This window comes from Salvelinus fontinalis, chromosome 24 (assembly GCF_029448725.1).
Source record: "Salvelinus fontinalis isolate EN_2023a chromosome 24, ASM2944872v1, whole genome shotgun sequence".
Taxonomy (NCBI): domain Eukaryota; kingdom Metazoa; phylum Chordata; class Actinopteri; order Salmoniformes; family Salmonidae; genus Salvelinus; species Salvelinus fontinalis.
This window is the reverse complement of record NC_074688.1, coordinates 24,580,708-24,604,247: the sequence shown is the minus strand read 5'-3', so window position 1 is coordinate 24,604,247 and position 23,540 is coordinate 24,580,708. Positions and strand designations below refer to the sequence as shown.

The 23,540-nt window shown below is 44.5% G+C and overlaps 3 protein-coding genes and 1 pseudogene across 4 annotated transcripts in view; 1 reads left to right on the top strand and 3 right to left on the bottom strand.

Annotated features, from left to right (window-relative positions):
* LOC129822496 (bridge-like lipid transfer protein family member 2) overlaps positions 1 to 10,946 on the bottom strand; it is a 30,075-nt pseudogene extending 19,129 nt beyond the window's left edge.
* A 1,613-nt stretch (positions 10,947 to 12,559) lies between these two features.
* On the bottom strand, positions 12,560 to 18,740 carry glod4 (glyoxalase domain containing 4). Its single transcript, XM_055880273.1, has 9 exons — positions 18,556 to 18,740; positions 18,325 to 18,374; positions 18,050 to 18,170; positions 17,835 to 17,979; positions 17,358 to 17,491; positions 17,016 to 17,102; positions 13,170 to 13,283; positions 12,998 to 13,084; positions 12,560 to 12,909 (listed from the first exon to the last, which is right to left on the bottom strand). Exons 1-9 carry the CDS (start codon positions 18,643 to 18,645, stop codon positions 12,844 to 12,846), a joined length of 894 nt encoding a protein of 297 aa, XP_055736248.1. The 5' UTR covers positions 18,646 to 18,740; the 3' UTR covers positions 12,560 to 12,843.
* A 206-nt stretch (positions 18,741 to 18,946) lies between these two features.
* LOC129822198 (rRNA methyltransferase 3A, mitochondrial-like) lies at positions 18,947 to 22,102 on the top strand. Its single transcript, XM_055880267.1, has 4 exons — positions 18,947 to 19,392; positions 19,582 to 19,826; positions 19,935 to 20,102; positions 20,255 to 22,102. Exons 1-4 carry the CDS (start codon positions 19,001 to 19,003, stop codon positions 20,818 to 20,820), a joined length of 1,371 nt encoding a protein of 456 aa, XP_055736242.1. The 5' UTR covers positions 18,947 to 19,000; the 3' UTR covers positions 20,821 to 22,102.
* Positions 22,002 to 23,540, bottom strand: part of LOC129822201 (nucleoredoxin) — a 73,629-nt gene continuing 72,090 nt past the window's right edge. For both annotated transcript variants that reach the window (XM_055880271.1, XM_055880272.1), the window contains exon 8: positions 22,002 to 22,692. In XM_055880271.1, coding sequence (XP_055736246.1) covers positions 22,510 to 22,692 — 183 coding nt within the window. In that variant the 3' untranslated portion in view covers positions 22,002 to 22,509. The remainder of the gene's footprint in view (positions 22,693 to 23,540) is intronic.

The window sequence follows — 23,540 nt, the reverse complement described above, 5'->3', positions numbered from 1 at the left end:
GTAATTTATGGTAGTTCCTGTTAAAGTGGCAAAATGTAACTTTTTGGGCAACCTGACCAAATTTACATAGAAATGTGAGTCAGATCTGTCACTCATTGAACCGTTAGATCTGTTCTACGTGCGCTATTTCTATGCTTCCCCTTTCTTAAGTTCTGTTTTTGCGTTTAACTTTTTTACAGCTGAAAATTCAAAATTTTTGTTTATGGAAAATATATTTCACAGTGGTTTTAATGGTACAATGATTCTCAACACTATACTTGCTTGCTTTGTCGCAAACTGAAACTAGGCAAACTATTAGAATTTTCGAAACCAGGAAATGGCGGAGCGATTTCTGCATAGTGCTTCTTTAAGAGCGTGTTAATAATGGTTTCACTGGCCCACCTCAAGCCACAGCTGCCAGTCCTCCTGCTCTGAGGGGTTGGGCTCCATGGGGCTCCAAGTATTACATGCCGTCCAGCAGACAGGTCCAGGTGGTCTTCTGCTTGAGGGTGTCGCTGTACCAGGCCGGGTGGTGCTCACACTGCAGCAGCTGGGCCTTGGCAGCAGACACCAGCACGCAGCCAGCTGTCTCTGTGCCACGCAACATCATCTACAGACAGACAGCCGAGCAGGATTATAACCCTGGAGACTGGAGTGTCACATGCTAAATAAAATGCTAGATTGGCAGAACATTTTATATTAGAATGTTGCTAAAAATAGAACAGGTTCTGTTTTCAGTATCGCTAAGGATCCGAAATGACTGAGACGCAGAACATTCTTTCCATATTTGTCTTTGTCCAATAAGGTCCTGTTAGCAAACATAATTGTTAACTTCTGGGGCATTAAAAGTGTGATTGGCCCACTGCTCTTTACAATCTTAATCTGATTTGCCATGAACCTAAAGTCCCAGACTAGTTGTACCTGACAGTTGACCAGTTCGATGAACCAGTTGCGGTTGTAGACGTCGTCTGTCTGGCAGGCAGCGATGCCACACAGCTGATCACTCACACCAGAGTCCTCTGAGAACACCACAAACGTATCAGTCTCTTCAATTAGCTTCTGCAGCATGGATGTCACTGCAGAGAGAGGAGGAAGGAAGAGTTGAAGAAACAGAGGTAGTAACTTATCACATTGAAAGACCATTCATGTGGCCTGGCTGGTCTAGCAGTAATGCTGCAGCATCTGGCATACATATCTAGCGTTGACATAGGTTCGAAACCGGCCTATTGCACATCTCTCTTTCTTTCTCCACTGTCATCCTCTCTCACTATCTGTTCAATATAATCTAAAAATCCCTTAAAAGAAAATCACATGAAAGACCATTCATTCACAAGGAATTAGGCTGCACTTCTGTTACTCCAGGGGAAACATCCTACCTTCGTGCTGGCTCTTCTCAGGGCGGCTAGTGCTGGGCATGGTTGGGGTGGAGGGGCCTGTGCTCTGGCCGCTGGAGTAGTTGGACAAAGAGCGCTTGAGCTTCTTGGCAGCTTGCAGCGTAGTGTCTATCCTCAGGCCCTACAGAGCCTCTGTGGAGAGGTTCCTCTTGAGAACGGCTGCCTTCTTGTAGCCATCGTACAGACCGAACGCTATGTTCCTGTTAGTGGTGGTCCAGGAGGCTCGCAGGTCAACCAGGCACAGCTTGTGGGTGTACGGGGCATTCACCTCATCTTTTGGGTTCACCTCCTGCCACAATGAGAAACACCATTTATACGCCTCACATTTTTACAAGAGATCTAGCTACGCCTTTTGACTGGAGAACTACAAATGAAGGGTTGAGACACAGAACAAATATCATTCATTTAAAGCTACTTTATTTGTGTCCCAACTGGCACCCCAATGTCCCTGGTCAAAAGTAGTGAACGACATAGGGAATAGGGTGCAAATGGAGACGCAGTCTGTGCCATCAACTTTGGGATGTCTACCATCCCCTCCCCGTTTGTCTTACCTCCTCCATGCGGTTGCTCTGGCGCTGGTAACTGAGGGAGGACAGGCCGAGCAGGTGGGTCTTCTTCACCTGGGTGTTGATCTGGTGGTCGGCCGTCTCGTCCCAGGTGGAGGCCATGAGGTGCACCGTCATCAGGGACAGCTCTGACACCATCTGGGTCACGTTCCACTCAGAGATCAGTCTCCTCATCACCGTGCCTACTGAGAGGACAGACGACGTGCGCACACACACACACACACACACGCACGCACACGCACACACACACACGCACACACACACACGCACACACGCACACACGCACACACACACACGCACGAGTTAGACCAACAGGTAGGCTGCTCAACAACTCAGTCTCAAATTATACCAAATTCCAAATATAGTGCACTACTTTTGAACAGATCTCAAGTAGTCCACTAATGAAGATGTAATAAAACATTTGGCCTAAAAACATTGCGTGAGTGTATAAATAGAGTGTGGCATTACTATACCTGTGTTGTGCCAGCTCTTTTTACCCTGTGGGATGAGTCTCTGAGCCCCTCAGGTGAAGACGTGGCCTTTGCTGCACTCCACCTGGATGCCCCTCTGCTGAGTGAAGGAGGCCCAGTAATGCACCTGGGGAAGAGACAAAGACACAGGCCAAATCCCAAATGTCAGCACTCATAGGAGGTAACAAGACAAAGCAAGGGACAGTGTGCTCTGAAAACATGGAATCAGTAGTAAGAGATCAAATAAGCAGAAAGACAGGACTCTTCATTTCCATTTGATCCTAAATTGACAATAAAACTGTATGCTTTGCTTTAGGGATGTACGCTGAACATAAGCATTGAGTGGATGCATCCCAAATAGCACCCTATTCCCTATATAGTGCACTACTACAAAAGTATTGCACTATAAAAGGGAATAGGGTTCCATTTGGGACAGCCATAGTGTTGGTGATTTACTCACTTGTAGTTGGGAAGGCTGCTGTATAGGACATCTGTTTGTAGTGCTGGCCCAGCTTCTTATGGATGGGTCTGCGGCTGTGGAAGAGCTTGCCTCTGCAGTTGGGTCTGGAAATGCAGGTCCAGAAGTTCTGCATCCAGCGTAGGGTACTGCTGTATAGGAGGATTCTGGGCTGGCACGGCTCTGAGAGACAGAAACAGGCCTTCAATAAACAGACAGTCAACATCAAAGCTAATGATTGTTTGATTATTCATCTTGACTACTGCAGCCAAGCTAAATACATAGACTTGATTTAACAAGTGTACAGTGTGCCAAATGATAACCTATTAGCTACATGACTTACTTTACTGAGAGCCTGACTGAGGGAACCTATGGGCGCTGATCATAATTAATGCACTATATAGGGAAGAGGGTGCCATTTGGGATGGAGCCTCTGGAGAATTCCTCATTGAACCTGGAAAAAGTCAACCCACACAGCTATCACAAGGTAACTGCTCAACCGCCTCACCTGTGCCACAGTGTTGGTTGAGGTCCATGGTGATGGAGAGGTTGAGGATCCCTGAGCGGAAGGCTCTGAAGGAGTCGAGAGGTTGTCCTGACGTCACATCAGCTATGTTCTCCGCACAGCAGAGCATTACAGCGTGATGGTCATGGGGGTTGCCAGGACAAAGCCACTGGAGGTCAAGGATCATGCACAGATTTGGCAGGTACAGGAAACAGATGTCATCATATATGAGAACAAGAAAAAAAAGCTCCCCCAAAAATTACCCGCCCCCCCAAATCTCTGATATTTGAAAGCCAGATTTCGGTCTGCCACCTACTTGGAGGCTGTCCTGACGTTGACATTCATGTCACCTTTGAAGACAAACTGCCCAGGGTTCCACCCGTAGTTGACTCTGTTCCATTCCCAGTGCATGTTCTCTGTAGTGTTATAGGGGTCCTACAAAAGAGCAAAATTTCAAACACAATTGCTGCTAATCCTAATTCTCAGGTCTACACATTTTCCTGAGTCAGTAAGTAGCTAAGTGTTGATCAGACTGTGTGTTAACCTCCGTGGCCAGCTGATGGAGGTTGGCCTGTTCTATGTCCGTGATTCAGCGTCCATGTACCAGCAGACGACTCTTGTCCCACCAGGCCAGAGGCGGGGAGGGGTCATCCGTGGGTTTGGTCAGCAGATCAACCACCTGGCCAATCAGGGTCCAGGCTGGGACCCAGCAAGGCCCCCACACTATAGTGTACAATGATATATTGGCTGCATGGAGAGAAGGAGATGGGAAAATAATAGTTAAGAGTTGAATTAGCACAACTGCCAGTATATGTTAAGAGATTAGATGTCATCAAACTAACAAATCCAGATTCACATAAAGTTAAAGGGCATTCGGAAAGTATTCAGACCTTTTTACCTTTTCCACATTGTTACGTTACAGCCTTATTCTAAAATTGATTAAATAACCCCCCCCCCCACCAATCTACACACAATGCCCCATAATGACAAAGCAAAACCCTCCACCAAAAAAAGCTAATTTATAAAAATAAAACATACATAGGTATTCAGACCCCTTACTCAGTACTTTGTTAAAGCACCTTTAGCAGTGATTACAGCCTCAAGTCTTCTTGGGTATGATGCTACAAGCTTGGCACACCTGTATTTGGGGAGTTTGTCCCATTCTTCTCTGCACATCCTCTCAAGCTGTCAGGTTGGATGGGGAGCGTCGCTGCACAGCTATTTTCAGGTCTCTCCAGAGATGTTCGATCGGGTTCAAGTCCGGGCTGTGGATGGGCCACTCAAAGATATTCAGGGACTTGTCCCGAAGCTACTCCTGCGTTGTCTTGGCTGTGTGCTTAGGGTCGTTGTCCTGAGAGCTCGGGAGCAGGTCTTCAAGGATCTCTCTGTACTTTGGACAGTTTAACTTTCCCTCAATCCTGACTAGTCTCAGTCTATTGCTGAAAAAACATCCCCACAGCATGATGCTGCCACCACCATGCTTCATCGTAGGGATGGTGCCAGGTTTCCTCCAGACGTGACACTTGGCATTCAGGCCAAGGAGTTCAATCTTGGTTTCATTAGACCAGATAATCTTGTTTCTCTTGGTCAGAGTCCTTTAGGTGCCTTTTGGCAAAATCCAAGTGGGCGGTCATGTGCCTTTTACTGAGGAGTGGCTTCCATCTGGCCACTCTACCACTCAGACCTGATTGGTGAAGTGTTGCAGAGATGGTTGTCCATCTGGAAGTTTCTCCCATCTCCACAGAGGAACTCTGGAGCTCTGTCAGAGTGACCATTGGGTTTTTGGTCACCGCCCTGACCAAGGCCCTTCTCTCAGTTTGGCCGGGAGGCCAGCTCTAGGAAGAGTCTTGGGGGTTCCAAACTTCTTCCATTTAAGAATGATGAAGGCCACTGTGTTCTTGGGGAACTTCAGTGCTGCAGAAATGTTTTGTTACCCTTCCCCAAATCTGTGCCTCAACACAATCCTGTCTCGGAGCACTACGGACAATTCCTTCGACCTCATGGTTTGTTCTTTGCTCTGACATGCACTGTCAACTGTCATCCTTATATAGGACAAGTGGGTGCCTTTCCAAACCATGTTCAATCAGGCGGACTCCAATCAAGTTGTAGAAACATATCAAGGATGATCAATGGATACAGAATGCACCTGACCTCAATTGAGTCTCTTGGCACAGGGCCTGAATACTTGTAAAAAAAGGCATGTAAAAACCTGTTTTCATTTTGTCATTATGGGGTATTGTGTGTAGATTGATGAGGATTTTTTAAAATTTGAATACATTTTAGAATAACACTTTAACGCAACAAAATGTGGAAAAAGTGAGGGGGTCTGAATACTTTCCAAATGCACTGTATGTGATCGTCCGGTGTGTGTCTATTGCCGACTGTTGAAAATACAAGTGTTGATCACAAATAATGAGGATCGCCTTGAGGTTCGTCTTTCATTGAAACACTTGACTCACATTTGAAATCGCAGTAGAACTTGAGTGGTGGCATGTTCCTGTGGATGGTTACATCTCCACATGGCTGGCCTAGTGGCAGCATCTGCCTGCGGCGAGCCCGGCCCTGCCCATCCTGCTCGGTCCTGATCAGACGGCCTGACAGCTCCCAGTCCCGGATCTCAAACAGGTAACGAGGATAGTCCTGGATTCTCACTGGCACTGGGGGGAAAATAATTTAGTATAAATATGAAGATAATACACTGCTCAAAAAAATAAAGGGAACACTTAAACAACACAATCTAATTCCAAGTCAATCACACTTCTGTGAAATCAAACTGTCCACTTAGGAAGCAACACTGATTGACAATAAATTTCACATGCTGTTGTGCAAATGGAATAGACAAAAGGTGGAAATTATAGGCAATTAGCAAGACACCCCCAAAAAAGGAGTGATTCTGCAGGTGGTGACCACAGACCACTTCTCAGTTCCTATGCTTCCTGGCTGATGTTTTGGTCACTTTTGAATGCTGGCGGTGCTCTCACTCTAGTGGTAGCATGAGACGGAGTCTACAACCCACACAAGTGGCTCAGGTAGTGCAATTCATCCAGGATGGCACATCAATGCGAGCTGTGGCAAAAAGGTTTGCTGTGTCTGTCAGCGTTGTGTCCAGAGCATGGAGGCGCTACCAGGAGACAGGCCAGTACATCAGGAGACGTGGAGGAGGCCGTAGGAGGGCAACAACCCAGCAGCAGGACCGCTACCTCCGCCTTAGTGCAAGGAGGTGCACTGCCAGAGCCCTGCAAAATGACCTCCAGCAGGCCACAAATGTGCACTAATTTTTTACCAGGGGCCATAGGGCTGTGGTCAAAAGTAGTGAACTATATAGGGGATAGGGTGCCATTTGGATGCACACTAAACAGCACTTCCCATTTAACTTACCTGCTACATTGGAGAGTGTGAACACGTTGACATCCTCCAGGTTACACTCAATCTTAAAATATGACTGGGGGAGGTTGTCCCATCAACAAGGACAGGTACAGGCACCACATCTGGCTGCTCTGAGGCCCCCAGCTTCCTGCAGTCCAGGTTACAGAGGGACAGTAGGCGGGACAGGCACAGGGCACAGGTCTGACACCTCCAGCTGTAGGCCCCTCACACTGGACTCCACACTCACACTCTCAGAATGGCTACTGGACTCACTCTGGGGCTTGTTGAAGCTCCCCTGGGGTGACAGAGACAACAAAGATAACAACAATGGCTGGTGTAGTATTGGTCAAATACTAAATCAGGGCTGTGATCATCAGGTCAATACAGGAAAAGAAGGGTGTTTTTAGAGCGAGGGTATCAAAATCATTCCATGGAGAGCCTAGTGTCTGGGGGTTTGAGGTTTTTCATTTCGATGAAGACCTACACAACCAGGTGAGGAGAGTTCCTTACTATTAGTGACCTTATGTCATCAATCAAGTATAAGGGAGTAGTGAAAACCCGCAGACACTCTGCACTCTGTGGAATGAGTTTGACCCGTGGTTTAGAGGTCAACTTCAACGATTTATGAATAGATGGTAATTTCAGAAAAATAGGAATTCCAGTAGCCTGATTTTGGTGTTCTTCATCACATCATTGGAACCCAGCTGAAACCTTGGTGAGTAGTAGTGAGTGAGTAACCCTAAATAGTTATTGCCTACCTTGTATGCCTGCCTTACCTGCAGTGTAAGGGAGTCGAGGATGCGGGCTTCCCCCCACACGTGTTTGCCAAGGGGGTGAGGGGCCTGTTGGATGTGGGAGTCCTGGACCACCCTCCTCCCGAAGTGTTCCAGGGACAGAGAGAGATGGCGGTGAACATTCTGGAAATTGAGGCTCTCTGCCTTTGTGCTGATGTCCAGAACGTGCTGCATCTCTATATTATACATGACATATTCAGATCTACTGAAGATCACAAGTCACATTACTACACTTTGCAACTCTAACTCTACTCACTATGTGTAGGTGTGTGATGATTCTGTGATTTAAAAGGATATTGCATTTGATTACCATATATAGAGGAATAAAGTAATAGTAGTTCATGTGTTACAGAATGGTAAAAAGCTGACTGTGCCTTACAAAAACACTTCTGATGACTTATTTAATCTATCAGGGCTGGGTATGTTTGGAAAGGGTTGATTTAACAGCTCCAGCACCATGACTTCCTGAAACCACTGCAATGTTGAAAGCAGAATGAACTGAAGAAAAACACCCACTGCTGTCCATTAGCATTCCTGCCATTCCTCTCCAGGCAAGACTAAACTTTGTGTTCCCACAACAACATATTCTTGACCTTATATGCAACGGGAGTATAATTTGACCATGCCCTGTGCGAGTCTCTGTTGTGCTGTAACTGTGCTGACTGAGATGAAGCGCAGGGCGAAGGGAGGAGTGTCTCCCAGCTGGACAGACACATTGACATTGGACACTGAGGAGCTGATCATCACTGGGGCGTCCAGGTGGGGGAAGTTCCTGGTGGACGGGAGGGTATGCAAATAGTCCACTGGACTACACACCACAATATACCACCAGACACAACAGAAACACGAGGATGCAGACAAGAGAGGATTAGAGTGTTAATCAATATCAAAAAGAAACCATGTTACAGGGCCAGGTTAGTAATGTATGCTGTTGAATATTGTCTTTACATCCGTTTCAAGCAATCAACTGGTGTGCTTGACATTCTCCAGTCTGGTTTGTCAGTTGAAAACGCTCATACCTCTTTCTATGAGCTGTTTTCCTATGAACAAGCTGTTCCCATGGAAACAGGTCTAGCCAATGGGAGAACTCCTGGTGACGGTAGTGGATGATGCAGGTGTTGACTGTGACTGACCCTGAAATGTCCACTGATGTCACCTGGGGACATGAGTGGGAGATAAGTTTGTTCTGAAGTTTCCTGCTTATTTCTTACAAGAGATCAAATGTCAAACATATTTGCAAAAAGCTATGATGATGCAATGCAACTATGAAAACTAGTAACCATATCAATTAAATCCACACCACTCACTTGCAAGACAGTCCTGAGGGTGTTAAGGCAAAGGATTCTCTGTCTGCTCTGGGAGAGGAGAAGCCCATCTGATGATACACAAACAAGGAATGGATATTTTCCCCACCCTCCCAGACCCTCTCATCCCCTCTATGGCTACATCCCAAATGGCAACCAATTCCCTATATAGTGCACTATGTAAGGAAGAGATTGCCATTTGTGACACACTTCTTTCTGGTGCCAAGCTCTCCACTCACCCTCCAGAAGTAGCTCCAGGCTGCTCTGAGGGAACCTCATCTCAGGGGTGAAGCTCCTGAGCGACAGCTGCTCGTCCTCACGTCCGTATCCCACCTTCAGAGACTTTAGTGTCCAGTTCAAGTGTCTGGATGATTCAGATATACAATCAAAGGAAGAAGACAATGGAAAAACACAAACACAAACCAACACATAAAATATAATTCATACTAACTCCATGCCCTATGACTCACCTTTTCTGGCTGTGCATGGACAGGGTTATACTAGTATTCTCAAACTCCACACTGACCTTCTGGGGCACCAGCTGATGAAACTGCTCCACTGCTTCAGTCGAGAAAAACTCATCCTTTTCACATTCTAAAAGAAAAGGACAGACAGAAATGGTTGTGGTGCATCTCCGAATGGTTCTCAAAATTACCTCACAGCAACCATACAATAACACCATGTTTGCGTCTTAAATGGCACATTTCTCCATAAAGTAGTGGACTATGTAGGGAATAGGGTGCGATCCTTATTAAAAAGTAGCGCACTACATAGGGAATAAGGTGCCATTGGGATGCAGCCCATTGCCCTTTCTCACCGTCTGCAGAGAGAGTGCTTTCCAGAGGAGGAGGTGGAAGCAGTAGCTGGCTGAGGAACAGGCCCTCGTGCAGCTCAGTCAGCAGTGTTCTCACACACAGTGCCAGTCGGCCTAGATGCAGCTCTGGTAGGTTGACATCCCCAGACAGCACCAGGCTCAGGGACGTCTACACCAGACATGTATCCTGCTGAGCAGTGAGTTGAGACAATGTAGTGAAATACATTCTATTAAGTAACACTTCTTTAAAGAGAGACACTCAAAAGACTTCAATGTTTACATGGGAAGAAACTCCACTTACCAATTGACTGATTTTAAGCACTTTACTGCTTAGCTGCTCCACAGAAAAGTCCCAGGCCAACCTGTTATGAAAGTTTGAGAAATTGTTATGAAAAATCATGAACATTTAAACAGTCAGGCTAAGATAAGAATGATTTGTTTAGATGACGTTAGAGTGTGTGGAGGTGTAATACCTTTTGCCCTGATGGTTGAGCAGTAGGTCAATACTTGAGGTGGTCACGTACCATAGAGACTCTGACAGGGCTAGGTTTAACACCATCACGTTGACGGAGTCAATATGGAAGTACAGCAGCTGAGATTAGAGACAGACAGCAGCTGAGTGAACTGAGAACACTTTTTTCATGAAATATTTTGTGAGTAGCATTCTTATATAAACAGTTGTGTGTTATTTCCTACCTGGGAGATAAACCGCAGGGTTGCGGGGCTAAGAGGAACCTTCCCTGACTCTCCTCCATCACAGCTCTTAGGCGCCCGAGGTCTCAGAGGCTGTTGGAGGACCACTCTCACTCTGGTATCACCCACACACAACGCCAGGCACCTCCTGAGAAACAAACACATAGTTCGCAACCTTGTATTGTTGAATGATTCACGGGCCCTTTCCCTAAAAAGGGCAAGAAAGCTGAGAGATATGCAATTATGTTATGAGATATGAGGTCATAAGATTGTATAAACATGTCTTCAAAACACTCACGGCAGGTTCTGGTTTAAAAGTTATCTTGAAATCCATATCCTGTCTATTTCCTGAAATTAACACAGAGAAATGCACCTGGTTGTTATTTAATCTACAACGTTTGACCTAGAAACAATACACAAATAAATACCCTTCTCAACGAAGACAGAGAAACATGATTTCTAGGGATATAACGATTCACCGACACGCATCGGTAACCGATTAAAATGTTCAAGGTGCAAGTGCGCGAACCACAAACGAAGCATGCATCAGTCAGAAAATCGATGCAAAAGTTACATGTGGCCGGTTCACAAATGTTTTGCTCATATTACATTATTACTACTTTCCAAAAATACAGTGCATTCAGAAAGTATTCAGACCCCTTCACTTTTTCCACATTTTGTTACGTTTAAGCCTTATTCTAAAATTGATTAAATTTCCCCCTCCCTTCAATCTACACACATACCCCATAATGTCAAAGCAAAAACTGGTTTATAGAAATGTTTGCACTTAAAATCCAATTTTATTTGTCACATACACATGGTTAGCAGATGTTAATGCGAGTGTAGCGAAATGATTGTGCTTCTAGTTCCGCCAATGCATTAATAACCAACGAGTAATCTAACCTATCAATTTCACAACAACTACCTTATACACACAAGTGTAAAGGAATGAAGAATATGTACATAACAATATATGAATGAGTGATGGTACAGAACGGTATAGGCAAGATGCAGTAGATGGTATCAAGTACAGTATATACAGTGGGGCAAAAAAGTATTTAGTCAGCCACCAATTGTGCAAGTTCTCCCACTTAAAAAGATGAGAGGCCTGTAATTTTCATCATAGGTACACTTCAACTATGACAGACAAAAAAAATGAGAAAGAAAATCCAGAAAATCACATTGTAGGATTTATAATGAATTTATAGGGCCAGACTGTGTTATGCTAACGTTCGCTAACTGGCTTCAGTACCTGTCACAAAAAAAGTTTGAAGGAAACGATATAACGTTAGCTAGCTGGCTAAGAAAGATAGAACGCTAGCAATGGTTCACAATTTCGAGTTAGCTAACTATACTCACATCACTAACAGTTGCAGTTACAAGCTAACTAGTAACGTTAGTTGGCTAGGTAAATAGCCACGTAGCTAGCTACCACGTCAATTGAAACAAATGTTGACAAATTTGGTAGTTAGGGGGCTAGCTAACAAGTATAATCCTCTTTTCAGCTTGTCGAAAATCTGAATGTCTCAAATGTTCTTATCCCGCACGGAGGGTTCTCATCTTCATTACATTTTCAGTTGCAAAGCAGCAGGAGCATCAGCATCATCTTCTAGGTGTGTTGTCTACACTGCAAACAGAGGAGCGATGAGAAAAAAAAACTACCAAAAAGTCAATGGCCGACTAATTTGTAACCCGGAGTTCGAAACGCCTCACACTCAACCCACCTTTCACCTAGCCACATTGTATACTGATTGAAAAAGATTACGCGCAAACAAGTTTATTGAACAATTATTTAATATACTTCTCCCTTTATTATGCAGCATATCTACTCAAGAACAGCTAGTTTAAAAATGAACTAGACACTTTCTTATTCAGTGTCATTTATTAATGCCAAAGAAAGGGGATCACTAGAAAATGGTAGTTGGGAGTGAGTTGCAAAGGTTAGGCAATTCTCCTATCTTCAAGAAAATGTTCATGCCATCCCCTTTTGATATTGCCCAGTTTGATTTTCCCATTTGATAGTTCAATGAGCATGACACAGCTTCTACATCACAAGAGATCTGCATATACCCCCTCGTTTCATTGATTTTTCAACCAAGGGCCGCCCACCAGTGTCTGCACATTTCACAAAACTTGACCTACAATTTGGCAGTGTGAGGACTTCACATGGATATTACTCTTCACCATAAATGCACTGTTCTCATGAACTCACAAGTATTAGTGTTTTACGCATTTAATTGAGCTGAAGAGGTACAATTATTTTCAATGCATACACAAACAAGGTTAATATAAGTGGTCGATGTTCATCAAGCTTCTGCCACAGTATGACTCAAATACAGCTACACTTTCAGTCTCATTCTAAGCATCTCAAAATAATACTTCTGGTTGAGTAAAATCTACTGACATTGTGCCGCTGGAAGGGTAATGCCATATATGGGGAAAAAGGCAAAAGGTTGGAAATGTCCAGTAGACCCATGATGGCTAAGCTATGTTCTTCGCACTTATGCTGAAGCCTTCTGCTTGTTGTGCTTGGCAAACCAGTCATCGCTTTTATCTTCAGCCATAGCCTGAAAATAAATTAGAGTAAAAGATTAAGAGCATGTACTCCGTGATAATGCAAAGTATTGTTTCATTTGTATAATATTTCTAAATAACCTTATCCAGCAATGCATTTCCACTCGGGTCCATCTGGGAGAGTTGTCTGAATGCCTCATCTCCCACAAAGCAGATCTCATGGGCATCCTAGAAGACAGATGACCACAGTTATTATGTGAGAATTTATAACGAATCAAGTCTACCCATGTTAATAATTTGGCAAGGCACTCACTGGATCAGCCAAAATGACCACTTCTACTGTTGCCTTCCCAGGGGTGTCCAGGCTAACCAATGGAGTAAGGATTTTCTGGTTTTCTTTTATCATCAGGGCTTCAAGATCTGCCAACTAAAAATAATAAAACAAATAGTAGAATATTGCTTTCTGTGTGCATGTATGTAAAGAGTCAGCAGGGCAAACCATTTAAGAATTGAAAGCATTGTATAGACCACTTTCTGTTTTACTAACTTTGCCGCACAAGGGCGATGTGCACAAGTTGGTGGCAGAACAAAGGGGAGTTTTTATAGAACGTCAGAAAAAATGTGCCTCTATTTACAGTGGCTTACGAAAGTATTCACCCCCCTTGGCATTTTTCCTATTTTGTTGCATTACAACCTGGAAATAAAATAGATTTTGGGGGGTTTGTATCATTTGATTTACACAACATGCCTACCACTGTGAAGATGCAAAATATTTGTGAAATAAACAAGAAATAAGACAAAACAATTCTGAAAACGTGAGCGTGCATAACTATTCACCCCCCCCCCCCCCAAAGTCAGTACTTTGTAAAGCCACCTTTTGCAGCAATTACAGCTACAAGTCTCTTGGGGTGTCTCTATAAGCTTGGCACATCTAGCCACTAGGATTTTTGCCCATTCTTCAAGGCAAAACTGCTCCAGCTCCTTCAAGTTTGATGGGTTCTGCTGGCATATAGCAATCTTTAAATCATACCACAGATTCTCAATTGGATTGAGGTCTGGGCTTTGACTAGCCATTCCAAAACATTTAAATGTTTCCCCATAAACCACTCAAGTGTTGCTTTAGCAGTATGCTTAGGGTCATTGTCCTGCTGGAAGGTGAACCTCCGTCCCAGTCTCAAATCTCTGGAAGACTGAAACAGGTTTCTCTCAAGAATTTCCCTGTATTTAGCACCATCCATCATTCCTTCAATTCCGACCAGTTTCCCAGTCCCTGCCAATGAAAAACATCCCCACAGCATGATGCTGCCACCACCATGCTTCACTGTGGGGATGCTGTTCTCGGGGTGATGAGAGATGTTGGGTTTGCGCCAGACATAACATTTTCCTTGATGGCCAAAAAGCTACATTTTAGTCTCATCTGACCAGAGTACCTTCTTCCATGTTTGGGGAGTCTCCCACATGCCTTTTGGCAAACACCAAACGTGTTTGCTTATTTTTTAATTTAAGCAATGGCTTTTTTCTGGCCACTCCTCCGTAAAGCGGTCCTATGGACAGATACTGCAATCTCCGCTGTGGAGCTTTGCAGCTCCTTCAGGGTTATCTTTGGTCTCTTTGTTGCCTCTCTGATTAATGCCCTCCTTGCCTGGTCCGTGTGTTTTGGTGGGCAGCCCTCTCTTGGCAGGTTTGTTGTGGTGCCATATTCTTTTCATAAAAATAAAATGGATTTAAATGGTGCTTCGTGGGATGTTCAAAGTTTCTGATATTTTTTTATAACCCAAACCTAATTTGTATTTCTCCAGAACTTTGTCCCTGACCTGTTTGGAGAACTCATTGGTCTTCCTAGTGCCGCTTGCTTGGTGGTGCCGCAGACTCTGGGGCCTTTCAGAACAGATGTATATATACTGAGAATATGTGACAGATCACGTGACACTTAGATTGCACACAGGTGGACTTTATTTAACTAATTATGTGGCTTCTGAAGGTAATTGGTTGCACCAGATCTTATTTAGGGGCTTCATAGCAAAGGGGGTGATGCCCGCACCACTTTTCAATTTTGAAACTTCACCAAGTTGGACTATTTTGTGTATGTCCATTACATGAAATCCAAATAAAAATCAATTTAAATGACAGGTTGTAATGCAACAAAATAGAAAACTCCAAGGGGGATGGATACTTTTGCAAGGCACTGTACGTTGTTTACGAGTGCAATTCACACTACTTTTGGATTATAATTGGATTTTAGTTTGTGTCATCATCGCAAAATAAGCTGCATTATACTTAAACTTCAACCAGTAAAATGTCTCTTTGGCTAGCTTTTGCTACAGCCTGTATCAATGAGCGTTAGTATTCTAGCTAACAACTGCTGCATCCAAAATAATTATTTTGCTAAGATCACAACCAAATACACTGCTCAAAAAAATAAAGGGAACACTTAATAAACAACACAATGTAACTCCCAAGTCAATCACACTTCTGTGAAATCAAACTGTCCACTAAGGAAGCAATACTGATTGACAATAAATTTCACATGCTGTTGTGCAAATGGAATAGACAAAAGGTGGAAATTATAGGCAATTAGCAAGACACCCCCAATAAAGGAGTGGTTCTGCAGGTGGTGACCACAGACCACTTCTCAGTTCCTATGCTTCCTGGCTGATGTTTTGGTCACTTTTGAATGCTGGCGGTGCTCTCACTCTAGTGGTAGCATGAGACGGAGTCTACAACCCACACAAGTGGCTCAGGTAGTGCAGCTCATCCAGGATGGCACATCAATGCGAGCTGTGGCAAAAAGGTTTGCTGTGTCTGTCAGCGTAGTGTCCAGAGCATGGAGGCGCTACCAGGAGACAGGCCAGTACATCAGGAGACGTGGAGGAGGCCGTAGGAGGGCAACAACCCAGCAGCAGGACCCCTACCTCCGCCTTTGTGCAAGGAGGAGCAGAAGGAGCACTGCCAGAGCCCTGCAAAATGACCTCCAGCAGGCCACAAATGTGCATGTGTCTGCTCAAACGGTCAGAAACAGACTCCATGAGGGTGGTATGAGGGCCCGACGTCCACAGGTGGGGGTTGTGCTTACAGCCCAACACCGTGCAGGACGTTTGGCATTTGCCAGAGAACACCAAGAGTGGCAAATTCGCCACTGGCGCCCTGTGCTCTTCACAGATGAAAGCAGGTTCACACTGAGCACATGCGACAGACGTGACAGAGTCTGGAGACGCCGTGGAGAACGTTCTGCTGCCTGCAACATCCTCCAGCATGACCGGTTTGGCGGTGGGTCAGTCATGGTGTGGGGTGGCATTTCTTTGTGAGGCCGCACAGCCCTCCATGTGCTCGCCAGGGGTAGCCTGACTGCCATTAGGTACCGAGATGAGATCCTCAGACCCCTTGTGAGACCATATGCTGACACATGCACATTTGTGGCCTGCTGGAGGTCATTTTGCAGGGCTCTGGCAGTGCTCCTCCTTGCACAAAGGCGGAGGTAGCGGTCCTGCTGCTGGGTTGTTGCCCTCCTACGGCCTCCTCCACGTCTCCTGATGTACTGGCCTGTCTCCTGGTAGCGCCTCCATGCTCTGGACACTACGCTGACAGACACAGCAAACCTTCTTGCCACAGCTCGCATTGATGTGCCATCCTGGATGAGCTGCACTACCTGAGCCACTTGTGTGGGTTGTAGACTCCGTCTCATGCTACCACTAGAGTGAAAGCACCGCCAGCATTCAAAAGTGACCAAAACATCAGCCAGGAAGCATAGGAACTGAGAAGTGGTCTGTGGTCACCACCGGCAGAACCAGTCCTTTATTGGGGGTGTCTTGCTAATTGCCTATAATTTCCACCTTTTGTCTATTCCATTTGCACAACAGCATGTGCAATTTATTGTCAATCAGTGTTGCTTCCTAAGTGGACAGTTTGATTTCACAGAAGTGTGATTGACTTGGGAGTTACATTGTGTTGTTTAAGTGTTCCCTTAATTTTTTTGAGCAGTGTATAATCTTAATGACTGTTCAAGCAAGAATCAAAACATAATTGTATGCGTATGAGAACCCAAGAAAGGCTTTGTTGAATGGGTGCAGATGGTGATAGCTTTCTTACTGCAGCCAAGAGTTGGGCGCATCTGCGTGTGACGTCAGTGTGTCATGTACTGGAAAAGGATCTATTACTTCACCTGCTCACGTGGACAAGAAAACGCTATCCGTCCGAAGGCTGTCCCATGATCTACTGTCCCACCAATGTTGTGAAGCTCTAGTTTGCACTGCAAATATAGAGAAAAACACACACCTAGCATTATCACCATCTTATCAATTCATGCAAAAACACAGTCGCGTTCTAAGTGTAGAATACAAGAGGCTGCTGAGGGGAGGACGGCTCATAATGTCCGTAACGGAGCAAATGGAATGGCATCAACCACATGGAAACCTTTTGTTTGATGTATTTGATACCATTCCACTAATTCCACTCCAGCCATTACCACGAGTCCGTCCTCCCCAATTAAGGTGCCACCACGGACCTGAGTGTCTGCGAATCCCATCAGCACAGTCTTCTCCTCATGTCTCTCTATCACCTTCATCCCCAAAAGGGAGGACCAGTATTGTGTTGATTTCTGCAGGTCAGACACTGCCAGACACACCTTCTGTACAGGATCTTTAACCAAGTGAAAAACAGATACACATTCACAATATATAGGTACATGCCAATTTAAAGGAAATGAGGGACACAAAGTATTCTGAAAGCAGGTGCTTGCAAACAGGTGGGGTTCCTGAGTTAATTAAGCAATTAACATCCCATCATGCTTAGGGTCATGTATAAAAATGCTCAGTTGCCCATTATTCTGGCTACCATGGCTAGCAGAAGAGATCTGTGACTTTGAAAGAGGGCTACCAGAGTCCTCCTGGACTTAAAAATAAACATGGTAGACTATAGTCTACTGCTCTACTTTACAGTATACTACAGCAATGATCTTCTGTGCAAATCACTGTTGACCCACCATTAGGAGGCTGTTCTTTGTCCACCAGGTAGAAGCGATAACCTCCTGGAGCCTCAGCCAGATAGAGGGCCTTTCCAACCTCAGTGAGGGGCCAACCAAGCCGCTTAGCATTACTGACAGCCTGGCTAGACTGCAGAGTCAGACCCTGAAATTGAGTTAGGATTGGGTTAAAAAAAAATACACACATGGTTGTTCAAGTACAATCATTCACTTACCAGGAAGTCATTGCCAAGGCGATATTCTCCCACTCCATAATTGTAGGTCAACTCAGCCGCAAAGTAATCATCTTCTGGACCAAAGCCGACCATTGTCTTGCTCCATTTTCCATCATAAGGGCTTAACTCACACAAGCAAGTAGGGCATCATGAGAGAAAGAGTAACCGTATTGTTACACAACAAGTAATTCAAACAATCCATTTTCACAATAGGTTTGCAGACCAAAGTCCGTTACAAGGTGAGGTTTGAACAGTAAAGTTGACAGCCTGCCTACCCATTACAAGTGGCCTTGCATCCTTCTTCAAACTCTTCGTGACGCAAAATCTGAAATCAAATCGGTGATTTTGACATTTTGGCAAAACAGTGATCTAGTCCCCAATATCACGTTTTTACAGCACAATGAATAACAATCATAACAAAATAATGCAACAGTGGTACACTCTGTGCAAGGGAAGTCCATTGCGCACATGTTTGAGGATGTTCTACGAAAGAGCTGAACATGTACCTTCATGCCGAGCACATCTCGGTAAAAGGTGGCCGTTTTGCTTCTGTCACCCACTTTGAAAACAAAATGCAAGGCTCGCCTCAAAGGCATGTTCACCCGGTGAGTTTGCTATGCACTATACGATTATATATCACGCTCAGTTTGTTTACGTCGATTGAGGAGCCTTGCAATCGATTGCTCTGGTATCGATTCTATGGAAGACAACATTTTCGGTACACTTAAAATTATTTGCAACTCAATCGCAGATCCAACATCTATCTCAAGATAATGAGGAATATTTAAATTAAAAGTTAAGCATCTAATATTGTTTTACAAATCAGTATTACCAACATAAAATATGTTTTACTTGGATTACCCCCCCCCCCCCTTTATAATGGTATAAACCACCCAATCTTCATGCCACTGTCGAAAGTTACCAGGCTCGCTTCTTGCTGTTGTAGCAAAGATGGCGGCGTTCGTGAGAGGCATGTTTTGGCATCTTATTGTAGCGGAACGAAGTAATATTCTGAAAAAAAGTAACGACTGTATCGTAGATTCAAAGAGATACGTGCGAGCATTGAAAAGGAGGCCTGTGAAGGTGTTGTATCCTGATAGTGAGACGACATCGAAACAGAGGTCAGATCAAATAGTCAACAAGCAGTCTCAGAAAGTTGCGTCCAAAGTGAGGGAGTCCAACGCCATCTTAAAAAATGAGACCACTAATAAACGTGTTGGCAGCATGTCATGGAGTGACAGAAATGGAAATTTATCCTCAACGTCGGAACATACAACCAATCTGAAGGACCAACTAGGTGGCCTCAAATTCGAAAGGGCCTTACCTGGTGACAAAAGATTGGCGTAAGTCTCAGTGCATGTTGGCTATCGACCCCATGTTATATGATAGTTGAGTGAATATATCCTATTTAATTATAGTGGCTAGTAGAGGTCTAGTAACTACGGGACTGTTATGTATGTTTGCATGTAGGCTTTGTTTGCTAGCTGATGTTCAGCCGAGATATCATGACCTTTTCTCTCTCCATCTCCCAGGAGGGTGGTGAGTGTGGCTTGTTCCAGGACGTTTCGGGAGCACCAGGGTAAGATCCTGTTGGAGGGGAGACGCCTGATCTGCGATGCCCTGGCTGCTGGAGCCAACCCTCAGATGGTGTTCTTCAGTTCTGTGGACAGACTGTGTGATCTCCCCTTGGACAAACTGAAGAGGGCCACTCTGGTCAAAGTCAAGTTTGAGGACATCAAGATCTGGTCTGACCTGGTAGCTCCACAAGGAGTGATAGGTATGATGGGCTGCATGTTTTCATTTTCAGAATGCTTTTGAAGTTCTACATACTACTGTATATTGTTGAGAATAAGTACTGTATATTGACAACGCTTACCCCTTGTAGCCATATTCTCTCGGCCAGACCCATCCCGGCTGACATTCCCTCAGGATCAGTGTGGTCAGTCTGTGCCGCTGTCCCTGATCTGCGACAACGTGCGGGACCCTGGGAACCTGGGCACCATCTTGCGCTGTGCTGTTGCTGCAGGCTGCCACAATGTCCTGCTCACCAAGGGTATGTCATGATGATAAGCTGGGAATGGGCATAATCCAAGTCAATGATGCCATTTCGAGTGGAGCTGATGATGAGGAATTGCTGTGCATAAACATGTGCACTACTCTGAATGGTTCTCTCACTAAGTATCTTGTGTATGTTTATTTTCACAGGTTGTGTGGACGCTTGGGAACCTAAAGTGCTGCGAGCAGCGATGGGTGCCCATTTCCGCCTTCCCATCTTCCCCAGCTTGGACTGGGACGACATTCAAAACCAGCTGCCAAAGTTGGTGACTGTCCACGTGGCAGATAACTGCAGTGGCTCTGAGAGAGAAGTAGCTGAGGAAGCAAACCAGTCCAACAAACCTTCAAAGGTGGGGGACTATGGATGGGTGAGTAGCAGGCCTAATTGTAAAGACATGCGCTATAAGGAATATGAATCAGATTCCGACTCAGAACTGTCACTTCCAAGAGTGGAGACCAAGTTGTACCATGAGGGCTGGGCTCAGGGGAACACTGGTCTTGTGATAGGTGGAGAGACTCATGGACTGAGTCTAGAAGCTGTCCAATTGGCTGAGAAAACTGCCGGTCAAAGACTGTTCATCCCTGTGGTCCCTGGAGTGGACAGTCTCAACTCAGCCATGGCAGCCAGCATTCTCCTATTTGAAGGCAGAAGGCAACTGTTGAACCTAATGGAGACATCTGGGAGGAAAGATAAGTCTAAGGTGCAATTTCCATGATCCATCCATTTTGAGTGTAATGGATATGTTATTCCTGGTGTTGGTCACTTTTTCCATGCATACATTCTTGACTGCACAACACTTCACTGTACCTCATGTCAGACTGAATCATATGGATGGATTTAATTTCCATATTCAACTCTCAGCTAATAAGTGAAGTAAAATGAGTGACAATGTGAAATGCATATTTCTTCCAAAATTCCTGCCAGTGTGGCTTTAGAAGCTTCACTTAGTCTCCACATGCAGTTGGCCTCTAGATTTCCTGCCAGTTGACTGTAAACTGCTGCTGTGCAACATGACTGCTTAATCTCTATACTGGACATGTGCTAAGTGTGTCTGTTTAGCAAGGGAAAGAACCTGTCCATCTAACATTTTCACTGACAGGTCTGAAAGCAATTATCATAGTAACCCCAAGGAAGCAACAGACCTTACTGAGAACATTTACTGTATGTTATGAAGTTGTAGGGTTAAAAAAACAGTACTGCACGTGAAAGATATGAAATACTTTTCTTATACTGTGTACAAATGCCTGACATCAAAAAGAACAGTACACTTGATTTTGTTTTTAAAAATTGGAAATATAAATGTTAACTACATTTCTGGAGTCATTATATATAAATAATGCACACATGTAGAAGTGATACCAAGCTAATACTGTCTAAAATACATTTGCTCCCAATGGAATAAAACTGGCCTCGTGGATAGAGGAAGTTGACTACATAAGACAGTTGTGCTTAACAGTGAATTTTAATGGCTGTGAAGTCATGACTAGAGACAACCAGGGAGTGACAAATGTGAATTTATACTTCCAACACTTAGCAACTAAGGTGGATTTTAATGCCATTTGTGCCTTCAAAAATATCTGGCCTTTTCAATAGATGGGATCTTCACAGAAAATCCTCTTAAGTTTCCATCTCAACCACTGACATTTAACAATTGGGTAGGGCTGACTATCACTCACTTCATGATAAGACAAGTGAATAGTATTTGAAATCCCATGACACAAAGCCAGATGCAATACAAAACAAAATAACCTTTTGAAACAGGGAAATCTTAACATTTGTCTATACTATTATGCAGCACCTTTTAAACAGAAGAACAATAAGACAGTTACATTAAACTGAAGTTCAGGACATTTCTGCACTGCATATTTGTAAATTACAACTATAGAACTTAGAGAATGTGTTGCAATCATTTTATTCTTTCTCAGCACATTTTGGAAAACAAAAGCAATGTGGGTTCAGCAAAGGTAATAAAGAGACATGGTGAAATGTCAAGTCCATTGGGTCAACATTGTGTGGTTTCTTCTAGTTTCAAGAAATGCTAATAATGAAACTGATAAAAGCTATTTGAAGCCAAAAAGCAACAGAATCTCCATATTACTGTAGGGGCTGTAGTCAATGCAAGGCACCACAGGAGAAGGAGAAGAATCCATGAGAGAAAGACATGTCTAAAAAAAGGTAATGTCAGTAAAAAGTGAGACCTTCCTCTGACAAAGGGGGAGAGGAGGCTGGTGGTGGTAACCGGGAGGTCAGGGTTTGATGGTTATGGGTTTCGGTCCCATAGGTTTCTAGGTGTGTGTGTCTGTCCCAAATGGCACCCTATCCCCTATATAGTGCATTGCTTTTCAAAAGTAGTGCACTATATAGGGAATGTGTCCCAAATGGCACCCTAATCTAGGTGTGCTCTCTAGATGGGCTCTGGTTTGAGCTTCTCAGTCAGGAAGTCTTGGACAAAGGTCTCCACCACGGCCGGTGTGATCTCCTCCACGTCCTTAACATACTTGGCCCGGGCAGACATGTCCAGGATGGTGAGCAGGGGTGCTGCCTCTGGGAGGTTGGTGTAGTCACGCAGGGAGTCACTCATGTCATCCTGGGAACACAGACGGGTCAGTCATGATCATATGACAATCTTGCCTACCAGCTGACTCTGTCAAACCTGTCTATATGCGGTAGCAATTATGCCTGGGAAAGAAGTTGTATGACGAAATCATGACATGATTACACGAAGTAGACTAGCCTACATATTAACAACAACAGTTTATCCTGTGTGTCATACAAAAGAAATTGCTAGATAACTACTAACATCCTTATGACTGAATATAAAAACAGAATTGCTTCAATCAGTTATGACTTGATATTGGTAATAAACTGGGACAAGATGAACTATGCCACTTAATATTACTAATTCCCAACTCAAGGTGGTAGTCTCAATGTCTGCTTGGTTTTGAAGACTGGGGATCTCTTCTCTCTCTCCTCCTGCAGGCAGTGTGCCCAGCTAGCCAGGGTTCCATCATGCACCCCACTCTTGGGGGGGGGGGGGTCCAACATCATCGCTCCAAAGCCTCACTAACGGACTACAAGGCTGGGAAGCTTCAGACACACATCACAGCGTGTTTGGATAGTGTATGCGTGGGAGGGAGGGAGAAAGAAGGAGAGTTGTATTCCCTCATGCCTGGTGAGGAATAGTATAACAAGGCGTGTGGTGGAGCTTTGACGACAGAGTTAGTCGGGACAGAACTATGTCACTTCCTGAATGTCTTTACAAGTCCTCAAACACAGATCCAAGCCATGTTCAGCTCCAGGCTTGATCTCACCTCTTTAACAAATGGGAATTACAGACAGGGCCTAGAATCATAAGACAGCAGGAATAGCTCACTATAACACCACAGCAGACAGGCAGCAGCTCCCCAGCCCACTCACTTGAGGGGCAATCAATTA

What these genes read in the sequence shown, in the direction of transcription:
- glod4 (XM_055880273.1), bottom strand. Translation starts at nt 18,645, where the DNA reads ATGCCTTTGAGGCGAGCCTTGCATTTTGTTTTCAAAGTGGGTGACAGA. An exon ending in TGCAAGGCCACTTGTAATGG is followed by an intron (nt 18,171 to 18,324) that starts GTAGGCAGGCTG and finishes GTGTGAGTTAAG; the next exon opens with CCCTTATGATGGAAAATGGA. An exon ending in TGGTCATTTTGGCTGATCCA is followed by an intron (nt 13,085 to 13,169) that starts GTGAGTGCCTTG and finishes TCTGTCTTCTAG; the next exon opens with GATGCCCATGAGATCTGCTT.
- LOC129822198 (XM_055880267.1), top strand. Translation starts at nt 19,001, where the DNA reads ATGGCGGCGTTCGTGAGAGGCATGTTTTGGCATCTTATTGTAGCGGAA. An exon ending in CCTGGTGACAAAAGATTGGC is followed by an intron (nt 19,393 to 19,581) that starts GTAAGTCTCAGT and finishes TCCATCTCCCAG; the next exon opens with GAGGGTGGTGAGTGTGGCTT. An exon ending in CAATGTCCTGCTCACCAAGG is followed by an intron (nt 20,103 to 20,254) that starts GTATGTCATGAT and finishes TTATTTTCACAG; the next exon opens with GTTGTGTGGACGCTTGGGAA.